Raw genomic sequence first — 21,278 nt, forward strand, 5'->3', positions numbered from 1 at the left:
TTGTTATCCATGTCGGCCGGTATCAAAACTATTTGTTGTTTCGGATTTACCAATAAATAATTTATTTAAAATATCAACTTTTTAATAAAAATAGATAAGGGTATCATTTTACATATTTGCATTTTGTTATCAGTAGGTAAGTGTCCTGTGTTCTGGTTACAGTTGTTATAATGAGACATGACCTACTTGCAATGATAATTATTAATAACATACTGCGCAACATCGACATTTTGATAAGGCCAACAAGGCTCAGCGCTCATTGGACAATTTGCCACCCTACCGTCTTCTTATGCTGTACTCCTAGTACCAAACTTTTGGCAGTAGCCTGTAGCAGTGTGGCGAAATTGGCAGCACCACTTTGGGATACCAACTGGGAAAATCAACAAACACACCTTTATTGATTTTCGATGACATTTTGTAAAAGTTTTGCTTTAATAAAAAAAACCCGGCCCAGTGCGAGTCAGACTCGCGCGCCGAGGGTTTCGTACTACAGTCGTATTTTATCGACATTTTGCACGATAAATCCAAAACTATTATGCGTAAAAATTAATAGAAATCTGTTTTCGAATCTACAGGTATACCTCACCCTTTCATAATGATACCTCACTTGGTATAGTAACTTTTAAAGTTAAAATACTAATTATTATTTGTTTATGAACACATTTAATTTTTTTATGATGTACCTACCTAACCACAAATTCACGGTTTTCGGATTTTTCCTTTACTTGTGCTATGAGACCTACCTACCTGCTAAATTTCGTGATTCTAGGTCAACGACACGACAGACAGACGGACAGACAGACAACAAAGTTATCCTATAAGGGTTCCTTTTTCATTTTGAGGTACGGAACCCTAAACAGAATACCCAGCTGAGTTTGTTGTGGGCTCATCTCAGTGGGCGCGTTTGGAATACTCTTAGTTAGTTTACTAATTAATTGTCACCACTTCATCATTGTATTGCAAATTCAGCAATTGACCATTTATATATTTACCCATAGATTTAATTTAATTAATTTTAGTTTTAATTTAAATTTATTTAATAAAATTGTCTCATACTCAACTTTATACTTTTTTGTTTAGTTAAAATATTACAAAAAATTTAATCAACCGCGTTTATAATACCCATTCTGAATAATTGATTTTGACTTTTGACTTTTGCTTCGTGATTTACGAAAAGGTTTTTTTGTTATTTTTCATCAGCTGCCTACATGTGAAATCTCCCATCTCTACCTAAAATAAACCATTGAAGTTATAATATTTATCAAACATGTAGCTAGGCAAGACTGGATAGGCAGTTTAGGATTTAGTGCCCCATGTAATTACTCGTAGCAGTTAGTTATAAAACTTAGGTACCTACTGACACACTTTATAGGGTCAATAGTTCCTTAGTACTTAGTACCTACCTGCTCTGAAGGTCTTTAAAGTGTCGATTAAAACAAGTTTTAAAACTCGATTAGATTTATTTGTAACTAGATGATGCCCGCGACTTCGTCCGCGTGGATTTAGGTTTCTAAAAATCCCGTGGGATTAGTGCAATAAAAATACATTTAAATTTTGCATTTCAAAATTTCTTGCGTGGTGTGAAAAGTAGAGTATTGAACTTGGGGGTAATACTGTCTTAATCTTGGGCGTCCCTAAGGCCCGCGCTTCAATCAGGAGATTATAGATGCAACACCCTCGCTACGCTCGATACTCTAACATCCCTCGTTACGCTTGGAATTTATCCCGGCGCCCGTTACGTAAGACATTACATAACCCCCATGTTGAATAATCAGGTGATATGAAAAGAGCCTCCCCATGGTGATTGTTTTATACCGATCACAAGCACCCGGCATCTCTGGAAGCAGCTACTACATGAAAAAAATCAGTAGGCTGACTAACATTTTCACCACGACGGGCTACCTTTAAGACCGAGCCATCGCGGTTGCGGCATTTTGGGCATGTTTGAGGTGACCGTCGGGCGTCGACTCGAGAAGAAGAAGATTAGGTAGGTGAGTAGGTATTTCAATTCAAACTACGAAACCTTTTTCTCCTGCAGAGGTTAGGTCTACCTATTGCATGATGCTCATACTAGCGTACCTACTTGCACGGTGCAAACTATTACAAATTTATAGTAGCAACGAAGAATTATGTGAGAATATTTGCAGTTATTATGATGATTTATGATTTAATATGAACGCGGAACCATTAGAGCAAATTACCTAGGTAGGTACCATTGCAAGGCCAACGTGTTTCTCTGTCTTTTTATATTTTTCTCTTTCTATAGACACTTAATACATAATTAAAGTAAACAGGGTAGTACGTGGCAGAAAATATTGTACATCGACTTTAGAAAGAGATAGCGGTTTCGCAGAGCGTTGTCTCTGTCGTTGAGACCGACAAAACTTCACATAGGTATGAGTGACAGAGACAACGCTCTACGAAGCCGAAATCTCTTGCTAAAGGTCGATGTACAATATTTCCTGCCCGCTACTTTATCTGCTTATCTACTTATTGTCCGCAGATGACCTGCCTTTTCACGTCTATCTATCTATATTAATCATCATCATCAGCTTGTGGACGCCCACTGTTGGTCAAAGGCCTTCCCTAAAGAGCGCCACCACACCCGGTTCTCAGCCTTCCTCATCCAGCCACTTCCCACCAGCCTCTTTATATTGTCGGTCCATCGTGCTGGAGGGCGTCCCACACTACGCTTGCTTAAACGCTGTCTCCACTTAAGGACTTTCCGGCTCCAACGGCCATCGCCTCTACGACAGGCATGACCTGCCCACTGCCACTTCAGCTTGCTAATAGTTTGGGCTATGTCAGTGACCTTGGTTCTCCTGCGGATCTCCTTTATGCGGATTAATACTATCAGTAAACTGTCAAAAATACACATTCAGCCAGCACCATGAAACCTAAAGGAAATTATTATTTCCTAGTAACACTTTGTCAAATTGAACGGTTCATATCCACAGTTCGGTGTTCCACTGGTGCCCATAGTTCTAACAAAGATGGCCTATCTGTATCTACAACTTAGTCATTATCTCCTAGTAGAACATCTGTTAAAGTTAACGTAAGTAAGTACGGACGGTTGTTACAGTTTGTTAACGGACCGATAAGGATAGAAACATTGATGTTGGAGGGGATAGATGATAGATTCGGGTATTTTCTGCGAAATAATATTATGTTAGGAATAGAATAGAATAGAAGTATTTCAAATCGTCAAATGATTCTGAATGATGATCTCTGATATAAAAAAGCGAAAAAAGCAAAAGAAAATTATAAAAAACCCTTCTGACTGACGCTAGAGGTCAACGAACGTTCCGTAAGTAGGCCACTCGGACTCAATCGTATGCGGGTTTTGCACGTTTTGCATTGCGTTCTGGTGACAGCCTGTATGTTTTCAATTCACATAAATTCCACAAAGGATGACATGACACCAAGAGCCTCACAACGGCTAAGGCCGCCCGTGCGTATAGCTCGTATAGCTGCACCAGACCGTTGTCCAGTGAAAGTACATTGCATCCATCCATCCATCCATCCATCAGCCTGTCTGCGTCCACTGCTGGACATAGGCTATTATAATAAATATTTTTATACGCATTTTAATTTTTAATTATAACATGTTTTTATATGGGTCCCAAACCTGAAATAAAATTATTTTATTTTATTTTTATTTTTTATTTATTTATTTATAGGCCTTTCCAAGAGCGCGCCACCAAACACGGTCCTCCGCCTTCCTCATCCAACCGCTCCCCACCACCTTCTTCAGGTCATCGGTCCAGCGGGCGGGGGGTCGTCCTACACTGCGCTTACCGGTACGCGGTCTCCACTCCAGAACACGTCTGCCCCATCGGCCATCGGTTCTGCGACAGACATGGCCTGCCCATTGCATCACGGTTTACAATTTAACTACCGCGATTTAACTACATAGTAGGTAAGAACATAGGTACCTAGTCTAATGCTTTTATGATAATTCAATATTCACGTTAAAATACCTACGTGTGATCTTGTAACTTCGTAAGTAAAATAAATGGACTTCAAAAACTTCGATTAGGTACCTATCATCATCATCATCATCAACCGATGGACACATATAGGCTACCACCTACCTTTATCACTCCTTAACCATTAACCAAGGAGTTCCTACGAGCTTTTTAAATAACCTAACCCAAGAGCTGGTGCTTATTTCACTCAACGGTTGAGCCTTGCCGTTCAGCGAGGTAATAGTGCCAGTGTTTTGGGCACAATGCCCATAAATGACCATTTGGACGGCGTACATTTTTTGTAAATAAAAATTTTTTAGTGATAAGTTTTTTTTTTCTGTATAGGTACTATGTATATAACATAGTTTTTTGTATTGAAATAAATAAATAGTAACCCTAATCTACGCGGAAGATGTCGGGCATCATTTAGTTTTAATTTTTAAATAAGAATAAGAATAATTTATTTTGAATAAAACTAATATTGTGTATAATGGTGTTTTTAACCGACTTCAAAAAAAGGAGGAGGTTCTCAATTCGTCGGAATCTTTTTTTTTTTTTTTTTTTTATTTTTTTTTTATGTATGTTCCCCGATTACTCAAAAACGCTTGGACCGATTTTGAAAATTCTTTTTTTGTTTGAAAGGGTATACTTCAAAGTTGGTCCCATTTCAATTTGGTGAAGATCTGATGAACATCTTCGAAGATAGATACTGGAACTCCTCAACGGATAAGAGTAAATTGCTCGCGATCAGTGTAATAGCTTAGTAAACAGTAGATTTTTAACCAGTCATAGCATAATTCCATGGGGCCACTAAAAATTGTGAAATAAAAAATTTTTACAAAAAAAATAAAAACCGACTTCGTTACATAAACACTAAAAATTGAAAAATAATTTAATTTATTACCGAATATATTATGTATAGGTACAAGAGTTAATATAGTTCCATAATAATATTTTTTGGGGTCGGTGCCAATGAGGTGCCATTGTGGAGTCCCATAAAAATATGAAGTCTAGACGATTCGCGCAGCTAAAGCTAATTGGCACCGGCACCAAAAAGTATTATTATGGAACTATAATAACTCTTGTATACATAATATATTCGGTAATAAATTAAATTATTTTTCAATTTTTAGTGTTTATGTAACGAAGTCGGTTTTTATTTTTACTACATAGGTACAATACAAGGACTTATTAAATTGTTTGATTAAATAAGTAATATTTTTTTAACAGTTTCTCAGTCACTACACCTCCATAAACAGAAGCCTGGGTAATTAGCACCCAAGCAATAGTTGTGTAACATTTTATAACATCTCGATACGAGGTCGTCGGAACTCGCCTTGACTTGCACCTTTGCTCCGTTCCTCTCATAGTATGATTGCCTGGTAATGCGATTTATTTGCACTAAATTGTCCATGTTGCGCGTGCGCGCGCTACTTATTTATTATACCTACCTACCTTACGAAGAAAGAAGAGAATGAAGAAAAAGTGAACCGGGTTAACACTACTAATTAATTTTTAAATTGTGTCAACATCATCACCCGGGCACGGGCACTGCTGGACGGACATAGGTCTCTTATATTTTTTTTTATAATTTTTATGATAGTGTTTTTACCTACACTTCAAGGAAATTACTAAATAATTTTAAATACATATAAAAAAAATAGGTCTCTTGTAGGGACTTCCCCACGCCGCGCCGGCCGCTTGAATCCAGCGACTTCCTGCGACTCGCCTGATGCCGTCCACCTAGTGGGGGGTCTTCCAAGGGGGTCTTCGGTGCGAGGTCGCCATTCCAGCGCCTTGAGACCCCAACGTCTATCGGTTTTACGAATTATGTGCCCTGCCCATAGCCACTTCAGCTTATTAAGTTGTGTACTTCGAACTAATCCTCTACACTGTTATTTTCCAGGATATAGGTATTAGGTACATCCCTTTTCTCCAGGATGCAGGCTCTGTACATAAGGCATGTTAAGGGATATAAGGCATAAGCTAATTTCTCATCTTCCGTTTCATCAAAATCGGTTAAACGAAATCTAGCAGACAGACAGACATAATAAACACTTTGGCATTGATAATATTATTAGTATGAAACTATGGAAGTATGGATATAATATCTATAAGTACTTACTATTACAGAGGTAAAGTTTGTAAGTTTGTTTGTAGGGGGTAATCTCTGGAACTACTGAACCGATTTTGAGAATTCTTTCACCAGTAGACAGCTACATTATTCCTGAGTGACATAGGCTATATTTTATTTCAATAAAATAAGAGATTTCTACGAAAATTGTAATAAGCTACCCGTGTGAAGCCGGGGCGGATAGTTGTAGGAAAAACATTAATTTCCTAAGTTACCCGATAGCTTTTGTTGCGCAAGAACATATACTTACTTAAGTACATAAATGTCACATATTTCAATCGAGAATGCGCGATGATTTGCCAATTCAAATCAACGTTTGGTATCCGTAATATTTGCAAAACTTATCAATATATTTTATAAATAAACTTAAATTATTTTAAATTATTATTGGTTAAAGTATAACTCAAGTTTATCAGTTTTGCAATTTCTTAATAAGTACTTATTAAGTTCTTTACTAGATGATCTCACCACTTCTACACCATGGATTTTAAAAACACTACGTTTTTAAAATCCCGTGGGACCTCTTTAATTTTCCGGGATAAATTGTAGCTTATGTGCGTCTCCGAGATGGAAGCTATTACTGTACCGAATTTGGTCAAGTGAAAAGACCGTGGACAGACCACCCAGACATTTCGTATTTTCAATAAGTATTAGGATTACTAATACACGTGAAATTCCATCAAAATTCAAAATACGACTTTAGAATAAAATTGCGATTTTTTTAAAGGTCACCACAACTCACAAGTCACATTTTTCAAAAAATTACAATTTTATGAGCATGTTACTAGATCGGTGGTAGCCTAGTGGTTAAAATGTCGGTCTCCTATTCGCGAGGTCCGGGGTTCGATCACAGGCACGCACCTCAACTTTTCGGAGTTATTCGCTTTTTAAACGAATTAAATAATATAATAATACCATGGCCCTAGGCCTAGTATGAGGCAAAATGCTAGTAGCTAGACTTCAGGCCCTTTCGTTAGCACGACGACTCATTATAAACACTGTTTAGATTTTAAGGCGTTATTTTTGTAAATGTTCAATTGTTTTTAATATGTGTGTTGGATCAGCAAATAATTCTATTCTATTCTATTCAAAGTGCTGTAGGTATAAATTCAAAACTTCGAGTCCATCGAAGTAAGAACCTTCCCTTCGAAGTCAGTTAAAAATAAAAGATCTGTGTAATGTTAATGAACTCTTTCTGTTGCCCTTTTAAAAGGTCTTTATGTCGCGTCTTTACCTGACATTCAAAACAAGTTACCAAAAATTTAATTACCTACTAATTACAATTTAACAGACGAATATACGCTTTAGCTAATAACAGCACCGCCATTGAAATGTCAAACTTGTAATAATTAAATTCGCGATCGTAAAAATTATTAAACTTTTTTTAATAATTTTACTATTTTTTGGCTATCTTTAAAACGAAAAGCATTCAAATTTAAATCAAGTAACTAATAAAGTTTGCAAATGTGGTAAAAGTTTGGCAGACCTGGCAAACCATACTGAGTTGAGTCGGCTGAGTTTGTTGTGGGCGCTTCTCAGTCCTGGGCGCATTTGGAACCCTCTTAAGTCTAGCTTTAGTTTTAAGCTTACATAATAAATTATCACCACTACATCATTGTATTGCAAAGTTATTTGCGTTTTAAATAATTAAATATCACTTGCTTTTACGGTGAAGGAAAATATCGTGAGGAATCCTGCATGCCTGAGAGTTCTCCATAATGTTCTCAAAGGTGTGTGAAGTCTACCAATCCGCACATGGCCAGCGTGGTAGACTATGGCCAAAACCCTTCTCACTCTGAGAGGAGACCCGTGCACTGTAGTGAGCCGGCGATGGGTTGATCATGATGATGATGACAACAACATATTAAACAAGTTTGCTCAATTGAAATGCATTGCATGTCTATATACCTACATAGCGTCTTAAACAGTTATATTATGTACTTCATATAATATACAACGTAAACTGCATTCTAATTGTTTTTGTTCTTGGAAATATCAGTTCAGTTACATTGTCTTTGAGGTGGATGCTACAGGAATATTGTGTTTGTGGTCCTCTTGTGTAATTTCTGGGAATCCAATACTAGGGAAGCTAATACAATTTATAGATAAGTTATTTGAAATTGAAACTAGATGATGCCCGCGACTTCGTCCGCGTGGAGGTTTTTAAAATTCCCCTGAGAACTATTTGATTTTCCGGAATATAAAGTAGCCTATGTCCTTCCCCGGGATGCAATCTTTGTACCAAGTTTCGTCAAAATCTGTTGAACGGATGGGCCGTGAAAAGCTAGCAGACATACAGACAGACATGATAATATTAGTATGGAAGTATGGATTGATAAATCACTACCGACTCCTATTTCACTACCTACACTTCACTACCCATGACTACCCATATTAACCATTATTTTAAATGCGAAAGTGTTTGTTTATTGGTTTGTTGGTTCTGGAGAGTAACATTGGCTACTTTTTATCAATGAGTTCCCACGGGATTTTTAAAGCCTAAATCCACGCGAACGAAGTCCCTATCAGCAAGTATCTACTTAATATAATAATTAATGTGAAAGTGTGTTTATATGCGCGATTTTTTGCATGGGTAAGTAGTTAAAGACCTGGAGAGTGACTTAGGCTACTCTTTATCCCGGAAAATCAAAGAGTTCCCACGGGTTTTTTAATAACCTAAATCCACGCGGACGAAGTCGCAGTTACTGTCGAATAATATTATTATCGAAGTTAATATAAATATCTTAGTCTGGAAAGGCTAATAATATTATGATTTATGATTTTCTTTATGTTTATTATGCATTTCTATAAAAATTAAAAAATGTAGTTTCTACACCCACTTGAAACAAGGTCAATGCATGAGTTAGGTATACAATTAATAAGATTTGCCGCCAATTTATTCAATTATTACTTTTAATTAATCAAATTAATTTTGTAAAACACTATAGCTGATGCCCCCGGCGATTCATCCGGTCGGTTTGGGTTTTTAAAATCCCGAGGAAACTCTTTAATTTTCCGGGATAAAATGTAGCCCATGTCACTATGAAACATTTTTAAAGGTCACATATTGCCAGAAATTGGCCAGAATTTCCGGTGGGTAGAGTGTCATATCCGGTGGGTAGGGTGTCATATCCGGTGGGTAGGGTGTCATATCCGGTGCTTGGGGCGGCATGTCTGATGCTTGGGGCGGCATGTCTGATGCATTGTACTCTTTGTCGCCATTGATGCCTACGTTGGAAGGTGCCGTTGATATGGAATATAGGAACTGACGGGGCAGGGGTCACCCGTCCGGTGGTCTCGCTTCTAGTAAGGCTATTCCGTGGATGTGTTGACATAACAGTAAGTTGATCGCTTACTAGATAGTAGATAGATACCTTACTTGATTGCACCCGGGGGCTACATGGACTAGAGCCGACCCTGGTGGTCAGACTAAGTGATCCATACTTCCATACTTAATCTAAATATATAAAAGGAAAAGGTGAGTGACTGACTGACTGACTGAATGACTGACTGACTGATCTATCAACGCACAGCTTAAACTACTAGACGGATCGGGCTGAATTTTGGCATGCAGATAGCTATTCTGACGTAGGCATCCGCTAAGAAAGGATTTTTGAAAATTCAACCCTTAAGGGGGTGAAATAGGGGTTTGAAATTTGTGTAGTCCACGCGGACGAGGTCGCGAGCATAAGCTAGTATATTATAAATGCGAAAGTGTGTCTGTCTGTCTGTCTGCTAGCTTTTCACGGCTCAACCATTCAACCGATTTTGACGAAATTTGGTACAGAGATAGTTTGCATCCCGGGGAAGGACATAGGCTACTTTTCATCCCGGAAAATTGAAGAGTTCCCACAGGATTTTTAAAAACCTAAATCCACGGCTACGAAGTTGCGGGCATCAGCTATTTATTATATATGGCCGACCTAATACTAAACCAAGGATTTTCCGTAATTTTAATACACCGTTTTTAATAAACCGTTTTCGAAATAATATACAGTGGCACATTATTATAAATAACTCGGATGCATAACGATCTGCAGTCGCCAGTGACGGCAGTCGGCACCCGCGCCGCGTCGCCGCACCGCACCGCCCCGCGCCGCCGCCGCCCGGTGCAATCACAGAGACCTCAGAACAAGGACTATTAGAAGTAGCCCTATTGTGACACTTACTGTTAGAGCGAGATAGCTGGATCGGCGACGTGTAAATAGTCACTGATCCTGGGTGCGTGTGCGAAATTAATTATAATAATTATACTGCAATAGTATGGAATTAGCGGCAATGGTATTTCCAACAAAAAACCTAGAAAAAACAACAAAATAATGCCTAAAACAGATATATACAAGGAAGAAATCACTGACCTGTTCTTATGAAATTCTCCAGGACTCCTTGAATCAGCCTTAGGGATGCGCGAGAGCGTTTCTAGATTTTCGTGCTGGTACCAATGCAAGGCCATAGGTGGCCTGCGCGCGAGCGGATGTTAGCGTTTTTCAGACTGCGTTTTTACATATGGCGAAGTTGACAGGTGCTCCTATGACGGGAGCGTGTGTGCGCGCGATTTGCCGCGATGCAACACCTATATAGCGTCATCTAGGGAGCTATGAATGAATTAGCTAAAGAAAACGGTACAATGATTATTTCTAGTAATAAGTGTATTAAACAATATTCTGCGTAATAATTTCCAGGTTTCTCATTGCACAACCAATAGCCAAATGCATTTAAGCTCTTGTTAGAGCGTGACAAAATCATTATGTTTTGTCCTTATCACCGTGGCCACTTTTTTTTGTTTGCCAAAATGTATTTGTACGTGAGTATTTAGCAAACAACGTGAAGTGTAGAAGGAATGACATTTCACAAGTAAGAAAATCTGCTTGAGCGAGAGGGACTGAGGGGGCCACGCTAGTTGCAAATCTGGACATATCTGTGACAGACACATTTCGCAAAAATGATGAAATTTTGACGTACCTATAACACATGAACGAATAAGTACTTTTGCAATCATAATACGGTGCCAATTTTATGTGCCAACTTCAAAACATTAACTTCACTAATTTATTCATTTGTCACTACAAATACAAATGCAACAACTGACTTTCAAAAAGTGTAATTTATTACCTACTAGCTGATGCCCGCGACTTCGTACGCATGGATTTAGGTTTTTAAAAATCCCGTGGGAACTCTTTAATTTTCCGGGATAAAAAGTAGCCTATGTCACTCTCCAGGTCTTAAACTATACCCATGCAAAAAATCAAGTCGATCCGTTGCTCCGTTGCGACGTGATTGCAGGACCAACCAACAAACCAACAAACAAACTCACTTTCACATTTATAATAGGGGTAGTGATTTTGAATAAACTATTTGATTTGATTTGATTCACTCAGTAGGGTCAAAAATGTGACCCCACATTCTATTTAACCGACTTCCAAAAAGGAGGTGGTTCTCAATTAGGCCCGTTTTTTTAAAAAGTTATTTTGATTCATCAGCATCAACCCATCGACGCGCCAGCTCACTGAGCACGAGTCTCCTCTTAAGAAGGGTTCGGCCATAGTCTACCACACTGGCCAAATGTGGACTGGCAGACTTCCCACGCCTTTGAGAACATTACGGAGAACATTTATCTGATGGGAGGCTTCGGCCGTGTTGCCCCATGTAGAACTCAAAAGGGGCATGGGTTTATTAAAAACTGCCATACCGCTTCCAGGTTAGCCCGCTTCCATCTTAGACTGCATCGTCACTTACCACCAGGTGAGATTGCAGACAAGGGCTAACTTGTATCTGAATAAAAAAAGAACTCTCAGGCATGCTTCTCGATGTTTTTCTGATACATAAATTGTTAAAAACACACTTAACTCCGAAAAGTTAAAGTTAGAAGATCGAACCCTGGACCCACCGACTAGGAGGCTAACGTCTTAACCACTAGGCTATCGCGGCTTATTATTAATAATTCATAATTTAATGGAAATTTAGATTATTTCTTCTCAATATAATATTAGGAGAACATAACTTGGTATGAGATTGTGATAATAACACAGGTCACAGAATACGTACATATTCTGTGACCAAGTGATTTTGTATGAATCATGAATCTGAACTCATGCGCATAATAATATATCCATCCTTGATTAGAGCACTTTAGAATTTACACAGATATTACTCGTGTCTTGTCTTTTGCGCGACGCGGTTGTAGTGATGCAGTTTTGTTAAAGATAGTTTTTTTTGTGTCATTATTTTCGAAACTCTATTTATATTGGCAGTTTTCTATGCAAGCGCGCTCCAATCGGACTTCATTTCTTATTATCAAGCATGAATATGTAATCTAACGCAAGTCAATCTTAAAATCATAAAAAAACTTAAGTATGTATTTTTTATAACTTTTATGTTTACTGTTTTATGGCATTGGTTGTAGTTTTAAAGCTATGCATTAAAATGTCGTGTTTTTCTTTGGGACAAGTCAATGCGTAAATCAATCAATATAATGAAGTGACATTTTTACGAATAAGTGGGTGGATAATTTATGTAATGTACAAAGTGTTGTAATTTTCAAAAACTCAAGTTTTGTTGTTCAGTTTGTGTTGTGTCATTCTTTATTTGGATTTGCCTTTAATGCAGGTAAGTGCCTATTAATGTTGTTGTTTTTTTTTTTTTAGCTTCATTGGTACTTTAACTGTTTTTTACATTCATAATCAGGTTGTACCTAGTATTTTGGCGAAATAAGAGAGGTGAAAACTGAAACATGATCCATACTAATATTATAAATGCGAAAGTGTGTCTGTCTGTCAATCTGTCTGTCTGCTAGCCTTTCACGGCCTATCTGTCCAACCATGGCCGTAGCCAGGAATTGATTTCAGGTTTTACCAGAGCTTTACCCGAATCCTTTCATAAGAACACTTTTGCTCGAGTAATTGACGGGTTAGGGTACCTGGTTAGGTGAATTTTAGTTTTCAATTTGACAGTAAGATAGAATACAAAACAAATAGAAGCGCGAGCAAACGAGCGCTAGATATATACACAAAAAAAATAGGTAAATAGGGGTTGAATTTTCAAAAATCCTTTCTAAGCGGATGCCTACGTCATAATAGCTATCTGCATGCCAAATTTCAGCCCAATCCGTCCAGTAGTTTGCTCTGTGCGTTGATAGATCAGTCAGTCAGTCAGTCAGTCAGTCAGGCAGGCAATCAGTCAGTCAGTCAGTCAGTCAGTCAGGCAGGCAATCAGTCAGTCAGTCAGTCAGTCAGTCAGTCAGTCAGTCAGTCAATCAGTCAGTCAGTCAATCAGTCAATCAGTCACCTCTTCCTTCTATATATTTAGATACCTACATCGAGTTGATAAGATGGAGATAAGGGGAGGTCATAGGTTTGGGTTCGTTTAACTTATTTAGTGTGCTGCTCACATATATGCGGTTTTAAGTTAAAAAAAAAATTAAATTTAAGGGTCAGGTACCTACTTACGACAATTTTGAAGCGATCGCCATTTCCGACTGCTATTTGCAGTTGTTTAATTTATATAATAACAGTCACGAAAATGATGCATCAGCCTAAAAGAATGCAAACATATTACTTAATCTCAGTAAAAACATCAGCACCCTTATTATAAATGCGAAAGCGTGTTTGTTAAAACTAGCTTTTTATTAAAACTAGCTTATGCTCGCGACTACGTCCGCGTGGACTACACACATTTCAACCCCCTAGAGTTGAATTTTCGAAAATCCTTTCTTAGCCGATGCGGGATGCCTACGTCATAATAGCTATCTGCATACCAAATTTCAGCCCGATCCGTTCAGTAGTTTGAGCTGTGCGTTGATAGATCTGTCAGTCAGTCAGTCACCTTTTCCTTTTATATATTTAGATAAATTCCAGTTTGAGTTATTAGTCAAAATAATGACTAATTTGTGAGTAGCTCACGTCAAACTCATTATTACCACCTTAAAAGTTGTTTAGTTTCGAATTCTGATCAAGTTTAGATAAAAAAAATTATAGTAGGTAGTTAATCCATACTTTTTAATATTATAAAAGCGAAAGTGTGTCTGTCTGTCTGTCTGCTAGCATTTCACGGCTCAACCGTTCAACCGATTTTGATGAAATTTAGTACAGAGATAGCTTTCATCCCGGGGAAGGACATAGGCTACTTTTTAGCCCGGAAAATTAAAGAGTTCCCACGGGATTTTCAAAAACCTAAATCCACGGGAACGAAGTCGCGGGCATCATCTAGTCTAAATATATAAAAGGAAAAGGTGACTGACTGACTGACTGACTGACTGACTGACTGACTGACTGACTGACTGACTGACTGACTGACTGATCTATCAACGCACAGCTCAAACTACTGGACGGATCGGGCTGAAATTTGGCATGCAGATAGCTATTATGACGTAGGCATCCGCTAAGAAAGGATTTTTGAAAATTCAACTCCTAAGGGGGTGAAATAGGGTTTTGAAATTTTGTAGTCCACGCGGACGAAGTCGCGAGCATAAGCTAGTTAAATATAAGTAGTTAATTAAATTAAATGTGGAGGTTTAGTATTCATATGTCAATATCACTGATCGAAGGCTGACCGGACGGTTCATTCACGTTTCCAAATCCAGTCGATGTAACCTTGGCCCCGTTTGGGTCCGTCAATGACTTATAGGGTCCGTGCATTTTATCGCATCAGTGTGCAGTGTCTAGACTGAATTGCGGTGAAAGGCACTCAGATTTTTTCTAGCCTTTATTTTTCTAGCTAGCTAACCCGCTCTAGTCGAAGCTGTGATAGCCTAGTGGTAGGACGTCCGCCTTCTTATCGGAGGTCGGGGGTTCCATCCCGGGCACGCACCCCTAACTTTTCGGTGTTATGTGCGTTTTTATTAATTAAATATCACTTGCTTTAACGGTGAAGGAAAAACATCGTGAGGAAACCTACATGCCTGAGAGTTATCCATAATGTTCTCAAAGGTGTGTGAAGTCTACCAATCCGCACATGGCCAGCGTGGTAGACTATGGCCAAAATCCTTCTCACTCTGAGAGGAGACCCGTGCTCTGTAGTGAGCCGGCGATGGCTTGATCATGATGATGATGAACCCGTTCTAGCTCAACTGCATATCGTTGCAATATTTTTTTCACCAGTGCAAGTGGCGGGATGATTCCTAAACTCAGTAACTAATCAACTAAATTAACCTCATTTGTAATATGAAGATAATTTTTCGTAGAAAACCTTAAATTTATCACTACCCTAAAGTACGTAGGTACTACTATAAAGTGTGTTTGTTTGGTAGTTTGTTGGTTTATTGGTTTGTTGGTTTGTTGGTTTGTGCTTCAATTATGTCGCAACGGAGCAACGGATCGACCTGATTTTTTGCATGGGTATAGATAGAGTGTCACCTGGAGAGTGACATAGGCTACTTTTTATCCCGGAAAAACCAAGAGTTCCAACGGGATTTTTGAAAAACCTAATTCCACGCGGACGAAGTCGCAGGCATCAGCTAGTGAAGATATAAATCGATAATAGTTGTTGCACATATGACACACCGGATTAAGTAAATCCTGTTTAGTCGACGTCAGCCCGACTAGTTTCGAACCCATCGGGGTCTTTGTATAATCGAAATCACTCACGATAGTTTAAACGCTAAAATAATTGTTGCATTAGATCTGTATAGAGAGAATAAAACCAAGTCCATAGACCGTTGATGATAGAGCATCAGTATTCAGTAGGACGGTCCATCGCCTGTTCTTCTTTTTACATGAAGAGTGTATGTTCATTTTCTTATTCACAATGATCTTACATTATACGTAGGTGACGGGACCAGAAGAACATAATGTACGAATGCTTCCTTGAAATAGCGTTCGAGGCTGAACTCAACACCAAAGAGGACCCGGAGCTGCTGGCAATAGCGCAAGAACAATGCAACGAGAATCCAGATACCAGGGCGTCAGCCATCATGGAGTTGAGGCAAATGATCTTCGGTAACATTTCAACAGCAAGTTTTTTAATTAAATTATAAAACTAAAGCGTAATCAGACCTGCTGCCAAGTGATGATGAAGCTTAAGATGGAGCGCGTTTGCCTAGAAGATGCCTACAACATATTAAAAGTGCAGGGGAAAACTTGTAGTCATAGATTAATTATTGGTCTCGCTTATGATCTATGCTTGTAGTGTAATTACAAGATATTTTAAACTTTTTATGTGCAACACTGTAAAATAATGACAACAGCGCCATCTACATGTGATTTAATAAATTAAAATTAATTTATCAAATTATATATAGATGGCGCTGTTATTAAAATGTGTTCACAAAAATTTCGTGAACACATTTTAATTTTTTTTGTGATGTAACCACAAATTCACGGTTTTCGGAATTATTCCTTTACTTGTGCTATAAGACTTACCTATCTACCAAATTCCATGATTCTAGGTCAACGGGAAGTACCCTATAGGTTTTCTTGACAGACACGACAGACAGACAACAAAGTGATTCAAGGGTCCCTTTTTTCCTTTTGAGGTACGGAACCCTAAAAATGTTTCATCTCAATTGCTCCTGTGATGCTATTTTCAGAACACGGCGAAGTAAAACCACATCGCACAGATGACGAGTACCTTCTAAGATTCCTCCGCTCAAGAGACTTCATCGTGCGTCGAGCGTACAAACTCGTAAGTTTATTTGAAACTTAGTTCAACTTATACAGCCAGCGAGGCTGGCCCCGAGACATGACCCGTGCTATTTCTGCTAAATAAGTAAGTACCAGTTCTAGCACCGATTATTATAATCGTTGACTTACTTTGGTTATTGCATGAGGCATATGGTTTTTAGAAATGGTGAACCTCCGCCTAAGTGGCACCAAATGGTATTTAGTGTAATTTAATAGAAATCTCATTGATGTGATTGACTGAATTTATGGCATTCTTGCAAGGACAACGGTGCTAGGACTTGTGCAAAATTTCACCTAACAGCTAGTAGTGTGATGACCACAATCGCCTTTGATTAACTCACACTCTCTATAGGCAATAGTAGGTATTAAGATTGCCAAAAGATGCAGAAAGAGAGAGAGCTGTTAGCTTCTTTGATTTGTTCTGAAGTTACCCCGCAGACAGAGACCAGGGTCCTTAGAGTTCCGTAGATCTTAAGGAACTCAGTACTCAGCCCTATTAAATTCTCTTCCATGTTTGTACTTACTTGGTGGATTGGTACGACTGACGAGTAGTTTCTCTATCAACTCTTAAAAGCAGGATGGTAGGAATAACATGATGTTGTTGGTCATGTCTTGGTCTTACACTATAATTGTACCTACCTAAGTATTATAAAAAACTGATTTCTGTTCCAGCTAGTCCGCTACTACGCTTTCCGTGAGCAGTATCCAGCGCTGCAGAAGGGCGTGGACCTGTGGGGGCTGGTCAAAGTCAAAGTGTACGAAGGTGTCATACTGGACAGGCCCGATGTTGGAAGACTCTCTATAGTTCGCTGGGGTAAGGCAATTTTTTACAAGTTTTTTTTAACTGGCAATATTTGTACTTTTGTTTGTTGAGGTCAAATCTTGAAGCTGACCATTTCCTCGTATCCTAAGGAGTAGATATTTCCATGTTGGTTCAATTCCACTGACAATGCATTTTTATGATAAGCGTGACCGGAATCGACATCCAGGATTAGCTCCAGATAAAAGAACTCTCAACGGCCATGAGCACAGACACGTCTGTACGTATTTTGTTATGTAATGCTCGCGACTTTGTCCGCGTGGACTACAAAACCCCTATTTCACCTCCTTACGGGTTGAATTTTCAAAATCCTATCCAAATGCCTACGTCATAATAGGTATCTGCATGCCAAATTTCACGGCCCGAGCCGTCCAGTAGTTTGAGCTGTGCGTTGGTAGATCAGGCAGTCAGTCAGTCAGGCAGTCACCTTTTCCTTTTATATATTTAAGACTAGCTTATGTTCCCGACTTCGTCCGCGTGGACTACACAAATTTCAAACCCCTATTTCACCCCCTTAGGCGTTGAATTTTCAAAATCCTTTCTTAGCGGATGCCTACGTCATAATAGGTATCTGCATGCCATATTTCACGGCCCGAGCCGTCCAGTAGTTTGAGCTGTGCGTTGATGGATCAGTCAGTCAGGCAGTCACCTTTTCCTTTTATATATTTAAGATGTATTTCAATTACAAGTTACTAGCTATCCCTTGACTAAGAACGCAAAGCCTTTGGTCCTGTGCCTGATCTTTCTCCGTTAGTGTCAGATGAATCTTTCATTTATCATCTTCCAGGAATGTGGGATCCAAACGAAATGCCATTGATAGACCTATTAAGGGCTGGCATGGCGGTATCAGAGATCGGTGTCCGACAGCCGAAGCTTCAGGTCTTCGGGGGAACGCTGCTGGTTGACATGGAGGGAATCACGATGCGGCACCTCGCCGCAGTCACGCCCACCCTTGCTTACCAGATTGTTTCTTTATTAGGGGTATGTTGGCTTTTTATTACTATGACAATACATTTCAAACACCATTGTGAAAAAAAACAATGTTATACATCGAAGTAATAATTAAAGGTGTCAGAGAATCCAGAGTAGATACAGAAGTGATAAATGAAAACAGAGTGAGCTTTTCGTGACGCCAAGGATCTTACTAAAAATTCTATTGGATAGGTATGCACACAGATTAGAGCAGTAATCTCTAATCTGTGGGTATGCACTTATTTTTACCCGACTGCGGCGAGCCTAAAAAGGAGGGTATGTCTGCTCGCAAGTCGCAACTGCTCAACGGCTCAACCGATTTTGATAAATGATACATTATTAGATTCGTCTTGACGGCGCGAGTGTCACTGGGTACATAAAATTCTTAAAAATTAAAATGGCGGATTTTATGCGCTTTAATGTGCGGACTGTGCAAACCGCAACTTTTTAAATTACTTGTTATTTTAGCGTTTAAACATTTCTTGTTATTTCCACAGACTGCGATGCCAACGAAAGTGCGGTCATGTCACATCGTCAACTACTCCTGGGTCTTCAACACGATCTTCTACATCTTCAAGCGGTTTATCCCCCAGGGCTTCTGGAATCGCCTCCACTTCCACGGCAGTGACATGAACTCCCTTCACCAGCACGTGGCGCGGGAGTGTCTGCCGGCGAGGTACGGAGGCACCTGCAGAAGCCACTTTCCCTCGGGGCTCTGGTTGCAGAAGATCAAGAAGTACCGGGATGAAGACTTCGATAGAGAGATGAAGGCGCTTGGTTATGTTGTCAAGGAGTAGGGAAAAACGCGCAAAAGATGCAGTATGAACGTGGCAAGGATAATTAATTAATGAATCTATTTGTTGGAGTGGCTAATGAACCAATGTGCGGCGACACAGCCACTCTGTCTGTGTCACCGCTCATTGGTTCGCCAATCAGCCTTTTGAATCGGGTGCGATAAGTACTTGTTGTGACTGACGAACCAATGGGTTACATTAGCGAAAACTTAACTCGAAAAATTAAGGGCCAGTCTAACATAATACCTCATACTGAAAATTGTGTTCTCAAATTAAATTAGGAATAACCTATTTTTTTAACTTAAACACCTAAAAGACTTAAAAGTTAAACATGGCGCTTCTCGCGGAAATGCGAGGCACTTCTGTCAGTTAGTACATACTAACTTGACAGATCTAAATCTAGTAGGTACCTACCTATAGTACCTATTGCCCTTTTCCACGTAGGTGAATACGTTTCCACCTATTTAAAGGTACTAATACTTCGTGTGTATTTAGTTTTTTTTAAGTCCCGTGGGAACTCTTTGATTTTCCGGGGCAATAAGTAGATAAGTTCATCCCCGAAATGCAGCTGTCTCTGTACTAAATTTCGTCAAATGAAAGTGGAAAAAAATGAAAAATATTTATTTGGGCAGTGAAACGCTAGCAGAGAGACAGATATACTTTCGCATTTATAATATTAGTCTATACGGTATAGACTATACCTATTAAGTTAGATAATAAAATTAGAAAATAACTACTTTTCCAAAAAGGTGCAATTGGGCTTATTGGCTGTGATATTTTATTCAAATTTTGAGCGAAATATTTTAATTTTATACTTACTTACCTATGTAATTATTGTAATACTCGTAGGTACTTAATACATATTAATTATAATTATAAGTTGACCATCTTTTGTACCCTACTTGAGCAATTGAGATATTGAGATTTTTTTTTTTTTTTTTATTCATTATAGGTGTACGCTTGACCACAATCACACCTGATGGGAAGTGATGATGTGGCCTAAGATGGGACGCGTTTACCTAGAAGATGCCTATTCACTCTTGTTTCAAAGATACCCGGGTTGTAATTGGTAGGAAACACATATCACGGAAGAGTATTCCAAACCTTAGCCATACGTATGAGGAATGATTGTTATTTTTATAGAACGAATGTGAAATGGTTTTAACAAAGATTTACCGCATTTTTTTCTAAGAAATATAAGTCTTTGTACAAAACTTTTCAATTTCTTTTTGTAATTTAAAATAAAATAAAAATCAAGTATTTGAACATTTCTATTATCTCTTTGAATCCAACCCGTTAGCCTGCATGCGTCCACAGCTGGACTTACTTAGTACTTAGTATTTACCGAGGACTTGAAGCTGTGAAAATTAGTATGACACTCCTCATACACCTGCTTATTGTCAGTAGAATGCTGTAACTAGAAGCTTAAAAGCTTTCTAAAAGACGGAAATATCGAGTGTTTCCATCTAAAAAAAATCTGAAAGTATCACGTCTTATTACTCTAGGATCTTAACTCTAGGATCGCCAGTTATGTTGTTGTCCGAAAAAGTTGGCCTCTGAAAAAGCAGGAATCAACCTTAATGTAAGGAGCATAAAGGTTGTGTACCAGAAATGCATGTACTATAATAAACTGGTGATAATACGATACGTCCACATACGGCGAACGTGAGACCGCAAAGTTATGATGTATTTGGGTGTACTCTTCGCTTTAAGTCATCCTCAAAACTTGCTTATGATTTCAGGGGAAATTGTTATTTAATTATTAGCAGTTAAAGGTCACATTTCTGTGACGAATTTTTAGCTTTGAATGGTATGTTGTTCGTTGTAGTTCAATTAACGGTTTTACTGAATTTATTTGGCCTTTATGCGCCCAATCTCGAGAAATAGATAGATAGTTATACCTAGGATTCTTTTTTTGCAGAATTCGAATGAATTTATTAGACATTCTAACTTTACGGCAGTAGGCCTGACTTT

General features: G+C 38.6%; 1 protein-coding gene across 2 annotated transcripts; it reads left to right on the forward strand.

Moving 5' to 3' along the window:
* The first annotated feature begins 12,237 nt into the window (after positions 1-12,237).
* Positions 12,238-20,576, forward strand: LOC117989995 (clavesin-2-like). 2 transcript variants are annotated; one of them, XM_069504361.1, is made up of 6 exons: positions 12,238-12,453; positions 15,865-16,034; positions 16,625-16,719; positions 17,391-17,532; positions 18,326-18,519; positions 19,008-20,576. In XM_069504361.1, the coding sequence occupies exons 2-6, from the start codon at positions 15,887-15,889 to the stop codon at positions 19,305-19,307; spliced, it is 879 nt and encodes a 292-aa protein (XP_069360462.1). In that variant the 5' UTR covers positions 12,238-12,453; positions 15,865-15,886; the 3' UTR covers positions 19,308-20,576. The 2 variants fall into 2 exon arrangements, with proteins under 2 accessions (XP_069360462.1, XP_069360461.1); XM_069504360.1 differs by having other exon boundaries at positions 12,239-12,708.
* Positions 20,577-21,278: the final 702 nt, after the last annotated feature.

This window comes from Maniola hyperantus, chromosome 17 (assembly GCF_902806685.2).
Source record: "Maniola hyperantus chromosome 17, iAphHyp1.2, whole genome shotgun sequence".
NCBI lineage: Eukaryota > Metazoa > Arthropoda > Insecta > Lepidoptera > Nymphalidae > Maniola > Maniola hyperantus.